A 20,707-nucleotide genomic window follows, 5' to 3' on the forward strand; every position below is an offset into this window, starting at 1 on the left:
CTCCGATATGGTTGCACCTTCGGTCCAGCTACTCTGTATCCGTGAGCACTCAAGCCCCCTCACCAACGGCAAGGTCTCATGATTCATAGAGGAGGAATCCCAGTTAAAAAAAAAAATAAAATATTAAAAAGCTAAATCTTAACAACTAATAACATACAATATCACTAAAAAAAAAAAAAACTTAAATGTCACTAAAAATGAAATAAAATTACTATCACAGATAAAAAACTTAAAACTAATAAAAGCAACTACGTACCAGGGTAAGTCAATTATTATCCGCAATGTAGTTATAAAGTTTATTGCAATGCAGATAGGAAACTTACATGTCCATCGTTTTTCAACATAGTCCCCTTGCATTTCAACGCACTTGGTCCATCGTTGCACAAGCTTCCTGATGCCCTCGTAAAAGAGAGTTTTCGGTTGAACTGCGAGCCAGGAATGCACCGCTTCTTTCACCGTTTCGTCCGAGGTAAATCGACGGCCCCTTAACGCCCCTTTGAGTGGACCAAATAAATGGTAGTTAGAAGGGGCAAGATCAGGACTATACGGAGGATGAGCCGGCACTTCAAACTTGAGTTTCTGGAGCGTTTCAGCAGTGCGGGCAGCAGTATGTGGAAGGGCATTGTCGTGCAACAACACAACACCTTTCGACAGCAGTCCTCGGCGTTTGCTTCGAATTGCAGGCTTCAACTTGGCAGTACGCATCTTGCTGTAACGCCCACTGTTTATTGTCGTACCCCTTTCCTCATAATTTTCCAGTAGTGGTCTTGTGAGTCCCAAAAAAACCGTAAGCATCAATTTTCCTGCGGACGGTTGGGTCTTGAATTTTTTTGCAGGGCGAATTTGGATGTTTCCATTCCATACTCTGCCGTTTTCTCTCCGGCTCGTATTGATGGATCCATTTTTCGTCACCGGTGATGATTTTGTCTAAGATGTCCCGTTCGTTACCATAGCGATCCAAATGTTTTTGGCAGATGTCCAAGCGCGTTTCTTTATGCGACAGTGTTAATTGTTTTCGGATCCATCTTGCACAGACTTTATGGAATCCAAATCCAAATTTTTTGTGGAAAATTTCGTAGGCAGAACCGTGACTGATTTGCAGACGATGTGCCACTTCGTCGATAGTTACTCGTCTGTCTAAGAAACCCATGTCACGTGCACGCTCAATGTTTTCCTCATTTGTGGCGGTAAACGGTCGTCCGGCTTCTTCGTCGTGCGTAACACTTGGGCGACCATTTTTGAATTTTTCAATTCATTCGTAGGCACTCCGTTGCGGCAACACGCTGTTGCCGGGAATGTCACGTAATACTACTAGCTTTTTTAAGTAATGAAAGTAAATAAAATTTTCAAAAGATATATACGAAAAAAATTATTAAAAACAAATTTGTGTGTGTGTTAAAAATTGTATATTATAAACCGATATATTTTCATTTTACATATACGTTCATAAATAATTTATACTCTACTGCGTTTTGGTTGTCGGTCAATATTAGTAAAAATAATTTTTTATCAAAAAAACTCGTTCTGCACTTACCAGTAAATCTTTTATATCTTTAAACTGTAAACCAGAATTGAAACCCTTTTTCAATACTTTATACCATAATTGACGAAAAGATGGTAAATATATTTCATTTGTGTTTACATCTCCATCACCTTCTTCAAGATGATTAATTTTTGCCTCGATTGAATCTAAATCAAAAAAGATATTAAATTAAAATTAAATACTAAATAATATTTTTAATATTATGTAATGAATGAACTTAAAATTGATAATAATACTACGGTAAGGTGTTACAAAGAAAAAACGTCTGATTCACAACCGGAACTGATATTAACATTTCATAATGTCCTTTTTTTTGAAGATTGAAATTTTAATTATATTAGCCATTTATATACCATCGGTTCATTTTCACCAGCGACTCTTACTTACCGATTGGCTCTTTTGGTATATGGCATATCAACTACAAATGAGAATTAGAAATAATGTTAATCGTTATTTTTCTCAAAAATTCTGTTTATATTCTTTTAAAAGGATTAACTATTAAAGTTAATGCTGATAAAGAATTATTGCTAGATATTAAAAAGCGATTCAGTTATACATAAATAAATTAATTTTTCTAAGTAGAAAAGAGTCCAGTTTGATATATTGTGGAAATATGTCCTTTTTATATACATTTTATTTACCTGATAAAGGAATGAATTAAATTCAATGTATAGCTTTAATGTTAAATTTAGTCATCGATATGATTATACGGTATTTGTCTAAAAGGCAGGTGCCTTTCACTATTGAAATCCTGGTATCATAGCTCTAGAGCTATCTTGCAAGAAGGAAAGCATAGTAATCAGTCAAAAAGTGGGGTATGTGTTATTTACATTTTTCGACGTTATGATTGGGAACCCAGGTATCCCAAAAACAAAAAAAGCGGGAGGGGGTAATATTCGTACGAACTTACATACGTATATATATGTATGTACGTGTGTTGGCCTGTTTGAAGCTTAATAACTTTTGAAGTGATGAATCGATTTTGATGAAATTTGGCGCAGAGACTCATGTATTTAGGCTATTTTTTTGGTAAAAATTGGGGACAATATTTTCAGGGGGTGGGATTAATTTTCTCAAAACCTGTATAACCCTACTTTACGTTAAACTCAGTGCATTCGTACATGCCTACCTTATCATTTAAAGGAAATATTTGTTCCAAAATTCACCCTTTTCCTAAAATAATCGGAAAAAAGCTATGTTTTTATTTTTAACCGAATTTTTTTTATGTCGTCCTAGACATAGTATTAGTGCAAGTGATTACAACAAAAAAATCGTTTGGAAGCAATATTGAATGAAGGTGGGGGAGCCGATCAAAATTTAAAAATACTGATTTTTTGAATTTTAAAATACGTTTAGTTTCTTTAAAGCTTTAACAATAAAATTTCATCCCCACCACTAAAAAAGAAATCTTTGGTAACTTTTTATCGATTGTACATTTTTCAGTGGAATTTTTTTTAGTTTCTTTCATCTAAAATAGTAAATGTAAAGAAATAAAACTATTTTCTGGGTAGATAATATTCGATTTAGCGGAGCAGAAAAATTAAAATATCGATTTTTTTGAATTTTTAAAATTTTTTCACGTATCATTATTTTTTCACCATATGAGAATAAATAACCAGCGTCAGAAAAATATAAGTGTTGTTTCAGATAGTTCCTATTTCCTTTTCAATCATCTACGATCGGATCTCTTTTCCATCCTCTCTTTCCTGATCCTTCTTTATACTTTTAGCATTGTTTTAATTAATCTTTCTCATCTCCTAATATATCTTTCTCATCAGCCAATTTTTCTATTTTAATTAAGCTTCTCTTATTGCTTACATTTCCTGTTCAGTTTTTACTCGTACTTCAAGTGCCTCTAACCTTTCTTATTAATTTTCCCTTAATGTCTGCGATCTACACACATACCGAAGTATATGCCTAACGTAAACCTTTACCAGATATTTCTTCATGCGTTTAGATTTTCAAGTATCTTTAAATTTATTGTTTCTTTTTATTTCTTTATTTCTTAGACATTGCATTGATTTACTTATTTTTCAATTTTAATTTTCACTTTTGCAATCTTCTGTTAAAATAGCACCGACGTGTCTATACTATTATACTTAATTAATTCATCCTTTTTTTGTATATTCTTTGGTCATTATCTTCTATCATTATCGTTGTTTTTCGTTACCGTTAATTTTTATTCTTTATTTTGTGATAATGTTTTTTAATTTTAAAACCATCTGTTAAATAAGTTGCTCTTCATATCTTAAAAAAATATCAAATTTTCTTTAAATCTTATACAGTTTATTTTCCTTTCTCCTTCGTTAATCTTTTTCATTTTTAAATCGCTCAGTTTGTTCAACCTTTATTTTTTCCGTTTTCTGGTAAAATTTTTCAAAAATCTTCAGGACTACCAATCCATTATACACCGTTGAATTGCTTTTTTCGCATTTGTAAAATATATGCTTACTTCTTAATCTCTTCTATATAACACTCAACAGTAGTTGTTATTAGTAAAACAGCTTCCCTTATGCCTCTTCCATTTCTGAATTAATTGTGTACTTTTGTAACCATTTTCTGTACTTTTTTTTTTTTTACTCGGGCATCTGTTCAAAATTATTGATAATTATAAAAGTTGTACAATTCGATAATTATATTTGTTGTAAAATGTTTTATTATAAATTGGAAAATAATAACCGTTTAAATTTACAATCTAGAGTACACATTTTTTTATTGTAGATCTTTTGACAGTATTTTTTAAACTTATCGATGATATTTTTTTATTTTTTGTTTATTTGATGAATTAATTCACAGTTGAAGCTTTCAAACTTATACGTGGGAATATGGAAATTAAATAGTAGCGTATAACAAAATGCCTTGCCTGACTGGGATTCGAATCCGGAACCCCTCGATGTAACACCAGGACGCTACCACTTAGCACGAATATCGGCAGTAAATATCTAATTTATTTAAAATTATTATTTATTGTGGGTACTAAAATTAAATTAATGAACCGTACTCGTACACAAAAAAAAGAAAGAAAAAATGTAGCTTTTTATAAATTATATCTCTCTTTATTTATCCGTGTTTTTTTATTACTACATTACGTCATTTCTGTTCAGATTTTCAGAATTGTACAAGTAACATTCTCTTTTTTGCCGATATTTTAATGCTGAATTGTATGTTTCATTAAGTTTTAAACTCATAAATAAGCAACGCAACTACTTAAGTTACGTTATGCAGCAATTAATCCTGATGTAGTATTTACTAACACGAAAATATTTTACTGAAGAAAAGTTTTACTGTAGAAATCGTCCTTTGTTTAAAAAAAAAAAAAAATACGAGGAAACACTGTAGATAAACTTCTAAGAAAATAAAAGTTTTTTCGCTAAAAAAATAAATTAAAATTAATCTATATAAATAGGTTAAGGTTAATATTTCTGTAAATTATTATTGTTTATTACGGTCATACAAAGTTTAATTAAAATAAAAAAGCAAATAGATTTTCTGATTTAATTCAATTTTTATTTTACCGTTAAATTTATGTGTTTAAAAACTAGAAGTCGTTGTTGGAACTTTACCAAAATGTTTTTTATACGTAAAGAAACAAGTAAGAAATATTTTCATTAAGCTGGAAATTTTAATTAAATTAAAAAATAATAAAATGAAAAAATAAATATAAAGTGTAATTTTCTTCTTTCATTTGAATAAAAATATTTAACACTTCTTTACGCCTGAATAAAATAAAAAAAATAATTTCTGTGAAACCCGATTAACTGAATATACCGAAAGCAATAATTTTATATTATTAATTAAAAGTACTACGGTAATCTGTAATTCCTACTCGTTTCCCCATTTCCTAATGAACGGATTAAGGACGATGGTGACTTCCCTTATTATTTCTTAACGTTCTGTTTTTTTAAGATTCCTTATAAGTCCATGAATTTAAATTTCAAATAGTATATACTTTTTTTTGTATTTTTATTTTAAATAATTAATCGGGAACTACGTTTAATAGGTTATCAGAAGAAGAATCTGCTTCTCTACGCACTTTCTCCTTTCTCTTTTATTAATATTTGATATAATTCAGTTAAATAGGGATGCTTAGAAAAAGTATGTTGTAGATAAAATAAGTTAAATTCAAATAAATTTAAAAAAATGGCAAAGTGGTAAACTACCCGTAAAACCTGCCAGAAAAATTCGAATAGAATCACCAAGGGTTGGACACGACTGAATGGCTAAATTTAATTTTTCCATTTCAAACTTAAAAAACCTCCAAATTTTGAAAGCAACACTTAAAAAAGGGTTACACGATAGTTTTGAGGTTTCCTAGGAAGATGAAATTTTAATTTATACTTAAAGCTTCGGTCAGTCTTAAATAAATCAACTTGGTAAGAAGATAATACTGTTTTTCCAACCTCTGATACTTAGTTTTTATGTTAGAAAAACATGTAAGTTTGTTTGAATAACCTATTTTTAAAAATGAATATAAAATTTAGGACCCAAATTTTCTATTTGTTTTCAAATTTTTGTAATGAAAGCAGATTAAAAAAAAAATATTAACTTACCGGAAAACTGAAAGCGTTTATTTAAGTTTTGGTGAAAGATTTAGTTATTAATTTTGCGAGCTACATTATTTAAACTTATTAGCTCATTTAAACACATCTATTTTTTTTAAGAATACTTTTGTAGGTTTTTTTTTACTGTTTTTGCTGGAATTAAACTGATAGGATTGTAGCAATCCTATTGTTTCTTCAACAACTTCTGTTTTTCCAGAGGAGTATTCTGAAACTTTGGTTTATGGAAGATTTTTATCATTGCAAAAATTACAGTTAACATTATAAAAAATTAAACAACTCCTTCAGCAATCCAACCGCAATTTTTAACAAACTTCGTGAGATATTTTTGTATTTATCGTATTTTCTATGAAAGTGGTGAAAGTTTTTATTTTCTATGAAAGTTTTGCGTATAAATCCCCAAGAAATCTTAAAATAAATTGTTACCTCTAAGTTTTTGATAAATCCAGAACACAAAAGAAGATTCAATAGTAAAATAAAAAAACATACGTTGGTATTTTGTTATAGATGGTTCTTTTCTGTCTTGTATTTTATCAAAAACAGATTTATTTAATGATTTCTTGGGAATCTACATTTTTACTTATGATTCATTCTTTAGCGAAATAACTAAAAAAATATAAATGATTTTTACAGGTGACGAAGAAAATATTATTTACATATTTTACGTGATTAAAAAAAAAAATTAAATTTATAGACAGTGTGTATAAAAACCGTTTTAAGTACTTACGGGATGGTCCCCCAAATTGAAAAAAAACAAAGATTTCTATATCAACATGTGTCCGGAAACGCTTACTTTACCGGTTAACTACCATTTTCTATTTTTAACATAAAATTTTATTTCTAGTTTAATTTTATTTCTTAAGGTTTAGCCGTTGTGTTAAGTGGTAATCTAATTCGCCATGAGAGCGATCTAGCCAAGCATCCAGGTCCGGGATAATTCTTCTGGTCCATTCGGCTACTGCTGAACCCGCCCATGCCACGTTCCGTTGTTCCCGTATTATAGAATTGGCCTCATCTTTGGCTACACCGGACGCCCTTAGGTTTCGCCCTTTGATCTGCAATTTAATCGGGGGCACAGCGCATCATACGATAAAGTTCGGTACCCCGAAACTACGCCAGCTAGCGACTTCCTATGAGTGTTAGTTAATTTGCCTCTGTTGCACTAGACATTAACCGCATCTCCCCATACCGGGGCGGTGTACAACAGAGACGACGTTATCACCGAGGTGATAACGTTGCCTCTTCGACGCACGTGGAATTCCTTGTCCCGCAAAGAGACCTCGCAAGGTACGGATTGTTGTTTCCACTCTGACGCAGATCATAGCCACATGACTGGAGTATTTGAGGTGTTTATCCAGTAACACCCCTATAAATTTAGTTCTTTCCACCTCGACAATTGCCTCTCCTCTCAGACGCAGATTTAATCTTCTGAGTATCCTCCTACAGGTGAAGAGGATACTCTTGCGTTTGGAAGGAGAGACTTCCAAACTGTTGTTGACGAGCAATTCTTTCACTAATTCTAAAGTAACATTCCCCTTGTCATCCACTTCATCTAAGGTACTGGCCTCCAGTAGCAGCGAGATGTCGTCCGCGTATCCTACGGCATTCACCCCCGGCGGGGATTGAAGTCGGAAAATTTCACCATAGAAAATTTAATTTTCCGACTTCAATTCCCGTCGAATGACTTCAATTTCCTGTCGAACGTTTGGAGTAGGGAGTGAAAATGGTTTTTTTTTACGTTTTAAAGTATGAGGAGTGCGAAAATACCATTTCTTAAAATGAAACTTCCTTTATATATATATAGGCCTATGTGCAACATTTTGTGGCTTGAAAATCTCGAAAATACTCCATCAGTTTCATTGAAATTTAGATACGCTGTAGCAGTGTATCTAAAGTTGCGTATATTCGTTGAGTCTTTCTTCAGTTACATTCAATTTAAAGTCGACAGCGAAACCTCAGTTTGAGGTTATATCGACTGTTTATTGATTTATTTTTCAAACGCGCTTCTGCAATGCGGTGAGTCACAATGGTGAGCGAATTTAAACTTGATGCTTGTGTATAAGGTCTACTCGTTAACTGGACTTATTTAATGCGTTGTACACTGAAAATCAGTTCGTTTCTAACTGTGAAATAGATAGGGCGTCGTAAATGAAAAATCGGTCTTCTTGCGCAAGAGGTTTTTTAATACTCTTTTCAAGTTAAATAATACCTTGACTGAAATAATAATAAATCCTTTAATGCTAAATTTGTGTCTATTTCACTGTAACAATATTTTACGTAACACATTATTAAGAAACGAAATAAACAATTCTCTGATTTGGAATGAATTAATTCTTCAATGTTTTAAAAATATTTCAGTTAATATTTTTAACCAATTATATAAGCTTAAAATAAAGATGAAACCGATAAAAAAAACAATTAGAATTTAAAAATTAACTTTTACTTTCCAGGCGAATGAGTTGGAATATTTGAATTAAAACGGAAAGTGTGGTGAACATGTCAAAAATGGAGTGTAGGGGTTTTGCAAATCTTTACGTTTTCGGGTCCAACTAGTTCACGCGTAAGTATGTGTATCACTGATTTTGGCCTATATCTCAGGGCTTAGTTACAAGATTTCAAATTTGTCTGAAAGATTTCTGTATTTGGGAATTGATCTTATTAATTTATTTTTTTCAAAATTCGTTTAATGAGTTGAGAGATATCGCGAAAATCCAGATTTGATTATCTTCAGTGGCATTTTAGAGAAAACTTTATTAAAGAAAATTTTTTACCTACAATGAATATGCATAAATAATCAAAAAAGATTATTCAAATATCAATGCTCACCTATTAAAATTGAAATATATATTTCTTTTTGCTTAAACTCCCTTCGGTTTAAATATAAAAAAAAAAAATCTTTGACAGGTTATACTATCAAGAAACGTCTACAGTTTTTTTAAATTTTAGACCTCGCACCTAAAATGGAGAAAAGGTTTCTCAAAATTTTTTTTCTTATTTTAGCCTAATTGAAGGGGGTGTTAGATTTAGAGAAAACTTTAATTAGACAAATTTATTAAGCTTAACTACACGTGAATATCTTCAGGAAAGTTTTTTTTAATATTTATTCTCTTTCCTCTAAAAGATATATATTCTCTTTTATTTATTTATTTTTGTGTTTCTAACTCGTTTAAATTTTATTATTAACAACCGGGAAAGTCATGCAACACTTGTCTAGATTTTTAAAAACCTTACGATTTATTAATCCTTACTTTGACTTAAAGAACACAAAGTTTAAAGGAATAACAAAATAATTTAACGTTTTTTGTGTTTTTATTCAAAATTATTAATTGGAAAATTTTCCGCTATTTTGTGCAGATTTTATTTAAAATTCCAAATTGACTACGGTTATCTTTATGGTAAGATTTTCTTTTTGTGGTTTATCGCTCGTGATTAATCTTAATTTGACTAAAATGTAAAAATAATAGTATATTAAAACAATATTTTTATATACAGTTTAATTTTGAATACTGAATTATCTCTGGTAAATGTTAAAAGTAATTAAAAAATTAAATTTCAATTTAATTTCTTCATATTTATTTTTTTATAAATAATATTTACCGTTAATCGTATTATCGATATTAAATATTCAAAATGAGGTGGCGTTATTAAATATGTAAACGAATAGGCCTGTTTTTAATTCTTTTTCCTATTCTAACTTCGGGCAGATTTTATTGACATAACGTAATTCTTCTTTTATCATGAAGCTAATTAAATTACAGTTCTTATCTAATTAAAAAAAAAAAATTATTGATAAATAATTATCTACTGACTTGAATAACTAAACTGCATTTAAAACAAATAAAACATATTGTTTATTTACTTGACATACTGTATAGCAATTACTTTTAAAAATACCCGATATTATTATCAACCGTTCACGTTTAAGATTATAAAATTAGGCAAATTTATTAATATATTCAGTATTAAAAATTTAGCAACGTTAGCGAATACAACTAGACCGATTTAATATTTTTGATGTACCATATAGCATTGTGTTTGCTAAATATATACATTTATATTATTATAATGTACGATACAGACTTCTACGGAACTGTAAGGATTGTTCAAGTAGGTATTCCGGTATACAAAACAATGCTTAAAAGAAGATGAAGTTCCCCCCTTTCCATCTTATACTACAGTTACAAAGAGGTTAGCTATAGATTGTATTCACGATTTAAAAATTTTTATTTACAAATTAAGTCATTAAAGAATTCATATAGTGTATTTGTTTGTTCAACAATGACATAGTTTATATTTAATCTCTTATTTATTATTACTGATAAATAAATTACATCCTGTAATAAATAATTTAAGTTGATAACATAATAATTATTACATTTATTACAAAGAGATTAATGTATATTTAATAGGTTTGTTCTTTTTATTTATTTAATTTATTGCATATTAACGTATAGGTTAATTTAACAAATTTAATTTATGCAGGTCAAACGTGACTGAATTTTTAATTTCGTTCATCCACTAAAAAAAAGTCATCACTTTTATTTAATTTATTAATTTCTTCAACAGTTTTCTCAAACTATACATATTAAGAGGAAGAGGGTTGTCTCTGTATTTTTAGCCCCCTTTCAGAGCTCCTTTCATTCCACCAAAAAACTCAAACAGCACTTAGTTAAGCTTCCCTCATCACCCCTTAACATATGGAAAAAACATCAATCGGTAGGTAAGGATTTTCAAATAAAAATAAAAATTGACTACTATATATTGCCGTCGAATGGCTTCGACGGCACGTGGCCTTTAAAACCACAAAGTTGTAAAAAACGTGTTTTTTCGGTTTTTTCACCGGAAAAAATTGTTTTTCGTCTGTATTACATTTGTAAAAGTTGTTAATCTCAAAAAAACAGACAACTTTTATTTAAACAACTTTCTGGTACGATTTGGAGCTGTAGCTTGTGAAAGTGTGAAAATGTTGTGAATTGGGCACGTGTTCGAAACTGGTCTAGTCGTTTGCAACTTCAGCGCCACCTAGTTTTCAATTTCAAATTATACGGCATAACATCAAAGACATTAATTGTAAAGGAGAATGTCCTCTACATTTTTTGTTTGTAAAACTTTTCTTTAAAATGCATAGATTCACAGAAAAACGCATTTCAAAAACTTTTGAGTTTTCAAAAACCTATGTGAGGGGGGATGTTAAAAATCTGGAGTTAAGCTTCCCTCATCGCCCCTAACGCATGGACAAAAGATCAATCAGGCCATATGGTTTGCCGACTCGGGAACACGCACATACAGTTGTCCACGTGAGAAGCAATCCGCATCTAAATCTAAACCACACAATTCTAAAGATTGACCTTGAGCTTTAGTGATTGTGATTGCAAATGCCAATCAAACTGGGAATCGCAATCTTTTAAATTGAAATGGTGTATCGGTCGGAATCATGGGTATTCGAGGAATGAGGACATCTTCACCTTTGAAAGGCCCCGTTAAAATCGTTGCCTCCACCTCGTTATTCATCAATTTCTTAACTGCAAGTCGCGTGCCGTTGCAGAGTTTTGGCTGATTAATATTCCGCAACAGGATAATTGGCACACCTATTTTCAATTTTAATATGTGTGGTTGTATCTCTGGCAGATCAAGTGAGTTTAAAAATTCCATCGGATAATTAATTACTTCATCTGCTTCCACAACGGTGTCTATCGACTTATATGTAATTTCCTCACTTTGAATGCTGGATTGAATAACATTATTAAGTTGATAGACATCTTTATTCTTTGCGGCAAGGATAGCTCGTTCACTGAGCCAATCGAGGAAATACTTTTTCAATCAGTTCTTCTTTCGATGTTACTAAATTACAAAAATTATCAGGAAATGATATTCGTCTAGACGTCTCATTGACTGGCAGCTGTCCGTTTCCAATGTCCAGTAACTGTCGTGAGAACACCAGCTGATGGATCATTCTGCAACTGGACACGCATATTCGTAGTCGACTGCAATGTATGTACGTGTCGCCACAGTGTTGAATATTTCAGGCAAGCATTTATTCCGTCTGCTGGTGTCGATCGAAAAATTACAGGCAATGTTTGCCTAAAACCCCTGCGAGCAATATCAAACCATTCCCGAACGGTTGAACGTTTCCACGCAAATCTCGTAACGATCGATCAAGAGCTTTAAGCGATTTTTTATGTGCCATCGTGCATTCATCCCAAACAATGAGTTAACATTTTTGTAATACTTTTCCCATACAGGAGGATGCTTTGGAAATATTGCATGTGGGAGTCTCGATGATTTGCATGTTTAATGGCAACTTCAGAGCTGAATGCGCAGTCCTTCCACCTGGTAACAATGTCGTTTTTTATCACCTGATAATTGTCATTTTTTATCGAACCGTTGCTAGAATCAATCTAATGAGGAATGTTTTCCCAGTTCCTCCTGACGCATCCAAGAAGAAGGCCCCCCCAACTCCGTCATTTATCATTTTCATTATGCGATCATAAATGCCTTTCTGTTCACGCGTTAATTTGGGAATGTTTGATCGGACATATGACTGAGATCATCAATGTTGTAACTCTGTTCACGGCGTAAATTCACATCAAATGAAGCAATCGCAGCTCGGATGGTGCTGGCATTCCCAATTGACTAAGAACTTTATTTGCATTATCTAAGCAGTTCTCTTCAGTATTTATTAATGCTTCGTTGTAAATCCCTTCTGTAAATTCAGAAAAAGGTGAATATTTAACCTAACAAAGGATTTTTTGGTCATTATGTAGGGATATTATTTTCTGTGTATTTGGTTATTTCGACTTTTTTTCTTTGCACAATCTTAAACATATCTGGGCTATAAGAAAGTTGGGTGTTTTAATTTATTTACTGTAAGTCATCCTTCATGGTGGCTTTTCTTTTGTTTTGGTGTTTTTTTTTGTTTTTTTTTTTTATAAAATAGAGATGTTTTAGCTGTTAAATATAATTCAAAGAAATTTGTTACTTAATCAGTTGTGATTTTGTTTACATTGGCAACGGCCATACGGGCTCTTTGTTATTGGTCGTTGTGTTTGACAGCGGCCATCTCGCATTGATCTGCTTGGTTTTCCTTTGTTTACATTTCCATCTGATTTATTAGCCTCTTATTTATTAAAAAAACTGTACAAATTAAAAATAGTTATATAGATTTATTAAAAATAGATGAAAACAATCTTTGATGCTGGTTATATATCGTGCTAAATTTTTTTTTATCGTGTTTTTTTTAAAAATAAAATACAGATGTTTTAGCTGTTAAATATAATTCAAAGAAATTTGGTCGTTGTGTTTGACAGCGGTCATCTTGCATTGTTCTGATTGGTTTTCCTTTGTTTACATTTCCAAATTAAAAATGTACAAATTTGAGCTCAATCGGTGCAGAACATTTTGAGTTTTTGAAGCGTACACAAACGAACTTAACATTTTTATATATATAGATATGTTTGTATAAAGTTTGTCGTTTGTTTGTTTGTTATGGCATCATGGGAAAACCAACCGACCGATTACTTTAAAATTGGCAGGATACATTCGTGTTATCCCAAGGAAGGTATCAAGTCATCGACCGAGGCTCTAAATCCCTTGAAGGTTAAGATATTAAAAATATTCATTATTTCTTCGCTCCCAAGAAGGGTGAGTGAAGTTTTGAATTAAGGATATTCATTAAGGAAAAAATAGATTAATCCTTTTACTTCAATATTATACTTCTGTCACCACGGTGAAGAAATAAGTTATGTATTTTTCGTCGTTAATGGCTTATATGTACTTTAGTTGCCGTAGTTACCGTTATTCTAGTTTTAGTTTCTAAAACTTAGTTATTCTAGTTATTTAGTTTATTTTTTAGGTTTCTGTAAAGCCTGAATACTGCAATTATTATTAATTAGTATTATTCTAACAACCGTGTGGATAAAGTAAATTGCGGAGGTCCGGTGGTGGAGCCTTCTGGGTAGATGGGAATGGCGACCGAAGCAAGCTCTAAGCATGTCCAGAGCGCCGGTCCTCCTGGCAAATTGGGAATAGCATGCGAAGCGAGCTCTGCAGCCATGGGGTAGGCCCCTTGGCCCCGGGAATCTTAGAGAAGCCCCTAAGCTGGCTCCAGGATTTGCCTGGTCTGATCTGAGCCCCAAAGGTCCAGGTTCTGGCTAGACGGGCCAGGTTGTTTATTATGTATCAGTAGATATTTTATTTACCAATCCACTTTTCAAACGTTATAATTATCAACAAAAATAATTTTGTTTTTATTATAATGTCATCTGTGACTGAAGTTAGATTTTCCTAGCAGATGTTAAATGCGTTATGTTATCTTGATATCATCTTATTGGTTCAGAGATGAAGCTGGGTAGACTGTCGTCTTATACAAACGGTGTAAAATTGTTGTTAAACCGTAAACCTGGTCGATTTGTGTAGATTATCTATTTGCGACCTTATATACGAAGCTGTTTGAAAGAATATTATACAAATAATGAAGAAAACATAAAGATGGACTCTTAAGAAGAAATTCTAATCACCTCTAAGACTTTTTTATAACTATAAAAATATACCTCACTTTGTGAAACGTTGATATTTATGTGTAGCTATGGATACGTTTCATAAATTTCAGTAGTCACCTTTTTTATTTCTTTGATTTTACAATTATGGGATTATTTCAGTTTATAAATATTAATAATTAATATTAATATTTGTTAATTTTTATATTATTAATTATTTAAAAATTGAATAACTAATTATTTCGTTGTAAAATAAATAATCTAAATTAAAAAAAAGGGAATTTTATTTTGAAATTAAGCCTGAAATTTTATATGTATTTTTGTGAATTATTTTATAGTTGGTGTGAAATTTCATCCAAATCAATTTAATAATATTATTAAATTCATTGAAAGTCATAAGCATCTTTTTGGATTACTGAACCTCTAACTTTATCTTATTTCACAAGTTATACTGCGTAATGAAAATTCTGTTTTGTTAGTGCGGTAGAAAAAAAAAATTTTTTCCTTTTCGGCAACCAATATATAATCGGTTCTGATGTATAATTAATGTTATCTCCCATAAAAAAAGTAAAAAGGCCACCGCTTTGTTAATTTTTTTGACTTTTTGTACTTTTTTCTTTATTTCGTTAACATCGATGATCATTTCGTACAGTTTATGAAACCCTGAATAAACATATTTTTTTTTTAATTTTGTGTTTTTAGAGCGGAAAACCTGTAAACTGCTTTTAATCCTTAACCCCTTATTTTAGGAAGTTATCATCCACGCAAGCCGAACTAACAAAATGCAGGGTTTTAATGCGACTACGAACGGACGAATCCGAATGAATCCGACCGAGGCCGAAGATAATTTAAATTTAAAAATCCTATTAAATACATTAAAACTCCAATATTTAAACGATAATAACAAAGTAAAAATATGTAAAGCGTATTTAAAAATTAAAGAAACCTAAATCCAAACAGTGACAAATAGCCGCAGAAAACCCAAGTTTTATTACTACGACATACAGGAAAATGTTTATAAGTTGTATTGAGGGTGGGAGGGTTAAACCAACAAAAGGTTTATATATGTATACACTTGTACTTATTTTTTAATTATATTTTAATTTCTACACACACAAATACAAACAAAAAAGAGGACACACACCAACATACACAAACTTATCCTTCATATATATATAAATATAAAAAACGTTTGCGTGTTCGTTTGTCTTTTTATACAGATCTACAATTTTATTCCGATCGAAATGAAGTTTTGCACACTAACAAATTCAAACAACAGGATACTTTTTATCTACATTTATTTTGAAAAACCCACCCCCAGTCTCTTTTCACTCGTCGTGTTTAAACTCTAACCACCTTCGAATTTTGCGATTAAGATTAAATAAAAAAAAAAAAAAATTGCAAGAAAGTAAAGTCGTTACTATGGAAATCGATGTTGAAAAAATTATCTCCAAACAGTAGAACAATTACAAGTTGAAGAAAAATAATAATGATATTGGGAAAATAATTATGTTGGAAAAAGAACGTTGAAAGATTTTTGAAATTTTGCCTTGGAGCTTTAACTCCGTATCTTGCAGACCTATCGAAATGCCATCAAACAAAAAAAGATAACTCTTACAGCAAGAAAAACCATCCGTGCGTCGGAAACACCTTAACAATCTGAGCTTTGTCTGCAGCAAGAGCGTACGTCAAGAACGAGGGAAACGTTGGAAACTTTTCGAAATAATGAAATTAACACGTTTTACAAACTGATAAATTTTACAAAATTGTATAATTTCTTTATTTCGAAAAGTTTCCAACGTTTCCCTATGACTTTCAATGAATTTAGTAATATTATTAAATTGATTTGGATGAAATTTCACACCGACTATAAAATAATTCACAAAAATACATATAAAATTTCAGGCTTAATTTCAAAATAAAATTCCCTTTTTTTTAATTTAGATTATTTATTTTACAACGAAATAATTAGTTATTCAATTTTTAAATAATTAATAATATAAAAATTAACAAATATTAATATTAATTATTAATATTTATAAACTGAAATAATCCCATAATTGTAAAATCAAAGAAATAAAAAAGGTGACTACTGAAATTTATGAAAGGTATCCATAGCTACACATTAATATCAACGTTTCACAAAGTGAGGTATATTTTTATAGTTATAAAAGTCTTAGAGGTGATTAGAATTTCTTCTTAAGAGTCCATCTTTATGTTTTCTTCGTTATTTGTATAATATTCTTTCAAACAGCTTCGTATATAAGGTCGCAAATAGATAATCTACACAAATCGACCAGGTTTACGGTTTAACAACAATTTTACACCGTTTGTATAAGACGACAGTCTACCCAGCTTCATCTCTGAACCAATAAGATGATAGCAAGATAACATAACGCATTTAACATCTGCTAGGAAAATCTAACTTCAGTCACAGATGACATTATAATAAAAACAAAATTATTTTTGTTGATAATTATAACGTTTGAAAAGTGGATTGGTAAATAAAATATCTACTGATACATAATAAACAACCTGGCCCGTCTAGCCAGAACCTGGACCTTTGGGGCTCAGATCAGAGCAGGCAAATCCTGGAGCCAGCTTAGGGGCTTCTCTAAGATTCCCGGGGCCAAGGGGCCTACCCCATGGCTGCAGAGCTCGCTTCGCATGCTATTCCCAATTTGCCAGGAGGACCGGCGCTCTGGACATGCTTAGAGCTTGCTTCGGTCGCCATTCCCATCTACCCAGAAGGCTCCACCACCGGACCTCCGCAATTTACTTTATCCACACGGTTGTTAGAATAATACTAATTAATAATAATTGCAGTATTCAGGCTTTACAAAAACCTAAAAAATAAACTAAATTATAAAAGATAGAATAACGGTAACTACGGCAACTAAAGTACATATAAGCCATTAACGACGAAAAATACATAACTTATTTCTTCACCGTGGTGACAGAAGTATAATATTGAAGTAAAAGGATTTTTTATTAATGAATTATATTTAACAGCTAAAACATCTCTATTTTATAAAAAAAAAAAAAACAAAAAAAACACCAAAACAAAAGAAAAGCCACCATGAAGGATGACTTACAGTAAATAAATTAAAACACCCAACTTTTTTATAGCCCAGATATGGAGTACTACTGCATCGATTTCGATGAATATTCTTTATTTTCTCTCTTTTTTTTAATATAAAAAACATCTTTTTTTATAAGCTACATTGTTTTAAGTACGCGTGCAAAGCTGCAGGTGGCAGCTAGTTTTATATATTCAACCGAGAAACAAAGATCCAACTATAGTTAATTAATGATACAAGAGTTTAACAAGGAGATCAACATGTATATAATATCTGTCATAATATTTCAACATGAGCCTATTATCTGAAGAACAACAAAAAAAAAAGAAAGAATATAGGCTTTCTTTTTGTGATATCTTCCTACTTCGGAAATATCTGAAATTAAGTAAGAAAAAATGACCTATGAAACTAAAAGATGTGTCTTCGAAATTAAGTATTTCTAGGTTAATTCTCAAACGTCTAATAAAATTCCGCTTGTAGAATAAAAATAACTTACAAATACAAATAACCTACGACATTAACGTTCATTATCCCTGTCCGACAAAGTAAGATTCAACCTCGATCTTACCCAAGTGTAATACGGGTTTTTTTTGTAGTAAAGAGTTGCGATTTAAATAATAAAAGGGATCTAATGTGTTGTGTAACCCCTTTCAACTGGTTTGTTTTAATTTATACCTTGGTATATTACGGTTTCGTTATAATCCTGCGAAACGTTGAATGCAACCGTACATAAAAGGTTGTAAGTTTAATCGCATAATTAATACTCCAAGGCGGAAACCGCAAAATACGGTAATGAATTGCCCATTTTATATGAAATCCTCAAAGTTCTTATTGAACTTTGAATTTATTTAATAGTTAATACTTCTTCAAACAAATAGGTTATTTGCTGAATGTATACTGATTTCTTCAAGGCGTCAGATGCTATCTATAATAATTTACTTTGTTGATAATTTTATACCGACTCCTTCAAGGCGTAAGATGCGACTTGTTATACTTTAAAATATAAACATTTTTATGTTGTATCGTAATAGCAACGGTTTCATAAATGATCTGCCGAGAGACATCATTAATTCTTAACGGTTGTATAGTTACAATGACAAATAAAATTACTACCAAATTAAGTTCTGAATATCAAGAGACTAAATACACTCGAGTATTACGTAAAAAAAATTCACTAAGATTTTGTTAACTTTCATCCCTTTTAATTACTCTTTAAGTGTTTAAAAGAAGGATAAGATTGCTGATTGAATATAGTTTTTAAATTTGTTAGTGAATGATGAAATCTAATATGATCTGTATTGGATAGACATCAACCTATTTAAAAAAAAAATTGTTGGATTTTTTGTCTAGAGCATTAACATTCATAACCCTGGTTTCGTACATTTATATACATTTTTCGAATTGGCCATCTCTGTACCGCGTGAACAACTTTATTTTTCATTGCGGGTTAATCTTCTACCTTCTTTTAGTCAATATTTTTTTTTCAGTCTTTCTTAGTGTTCATTGTTTATTCTCCTGTAATTGTTTTTTCTTCCGTCTAGAACCGCTTTAAATCTTTTAAACTCAAGTACATTTTTCTTTAAATTTCCCTGCCTAAAATTTCTTCATCACTTAGTCCTATTTGTAGAAGCTAATTTTTTTTTACTTTTTAGATTATCATAGAAGTTGAAAATCTTTCTTGTCAATGTTTTTTCATTCATTCTCTTTAAATGATCGTAAAACGTAATTCTCCGTTTTTTAATCGTATCACTTATGTTTTCAAATTTTCTATACCGCGTTTGGTCTTAAAACATTTTTATTAATTTTACACTTCGGGCCTAATATTTTTCTTAGAGTTCTTTTTTTTCATAATATACTCTAATCTTCCTTGATTATTTAATGTTAAAGTTTCTACCACGTAAGACTTTCAGGATTTATAACCGTACTGGAAAGTCTGCATATTAACAATGTAAGAAATAAATTTCTACTGTAAAGATTTTTGATATATTGGAAAACCATTTCTATTTTATTGGCCTGATTTTTAAAACACATTTTTCACGTTCATTTTTTGTATTGCTTTGCTGAGATATTTAAATATTTCCAAGACTAATTTTCCCGAAATTTGTTTCTATTTTTTGGGGTTTTCTTTTAGATTTGTCATTATTTTTTACTTTTTATATGAAATCTGCACTCCAGTTCATTCAGCGATTTCCTTCAAAATTTCGATTTGTTTTTAGGCCGTTGTCATCAGTCTAAGATTATAAGCTACAAAAGCAAAACAATCCGCTGATATTCCTTTGTGTTTTGTTGCGATTCTTGTTTCAATTTCTTTTCGCCCCGTTACAAATCGCTTTATCTAAAATACAGTTAAATACAAGTGATGAGAGACTATAGCCTTGTATCACATTGATTTCAATTTTGGAAGGTTTTAAAATTTCTTTCATAAATTTTACTTTTAAAAATGTGTTTGTTAAGGTCCGTTAATTGTATTAGTTTTAGATTTAATCCCATATTTAATAAAAATGTATATAAAATAATATGCAATCATTTGTTGAATACTTTTGAATTAATTTAGTAGCCATACGAATTTTAAAATTCTAGGAATACGGTAATTGCTTACAGATACGAGGTGTGTGAGAAAGGTAATGAAACTGACTTTTTACCTACCAAAGGTTTTATTATTTCAATCAACAATAATATCCTCTTCAAAGTAGTTCCCATGGGCAGCAGCTATACACTGGCAGAGTCGTTGTTCCCACTCATGGTAGCAGCGCTGGAAGGCTTCAACTGGTAGGGTTTTTAACCGGTCGGTCACAGTCTTTTGAATGTTCTCCAGAGTTCCAAAATGACTCCTTTTAAGACATGTTTCAATTTCGAGAAAAGGAAAAAGTCACAATGACTCATATCAGGTGAATAGGGGGGTTGACAGACCGTAGGAATGCGTTTTGAGGTCTGATGGAAATGGCCGTGTGACACGGGGCATTGTTATGATGAAGCATCCACTTGTCTGAAATGTCTGGTCTCACGCGAATCACTCTTTTCCTGAGCCTT

At 31.1% G+C, this 20,707-nt stretch overlaps 1 protein-coding gene across 5 annotated transcripts in view; it reads right to left on the minus strand.

Moving 5' to 3' along the window:
- Positions 1-20,707, minus strand: part of LOC142331059 (uncharacterized) — a 174,113-nt gene that overhangs the window by 53,305 nt on the left and 100,101 nt on the right. For all 5 annotated transcript variants that reach the window (XM_075376700.1, XM_075376699.1, XM_075376698.1 and 2 more), the window contains exon 7: positions 1,535-1,689. In XM_075376700.1, coding sequence (XP_075232815.1) covers positions 1,535-1,689 — 155 coding nt within the window. The remainder of the gene's footprint in view (positions 1-1,534; positions 1,690-20,707) is intronic.

The sequence above is a fragment of the Lycorma delicatula genome, chromosome 10, assembly GCF_047948215.1.
Source record: "Lycorma delicatula isolate Av1 chromosome 10, ASM4794821v1, whole genome shotgun sequence".
Lineage (NCBI taxonomy): Eukaryota > Metazoa > Arthropoda > Insecta > Hemiptera > Fulgoridae > Lycorma > Lycorma delicatula.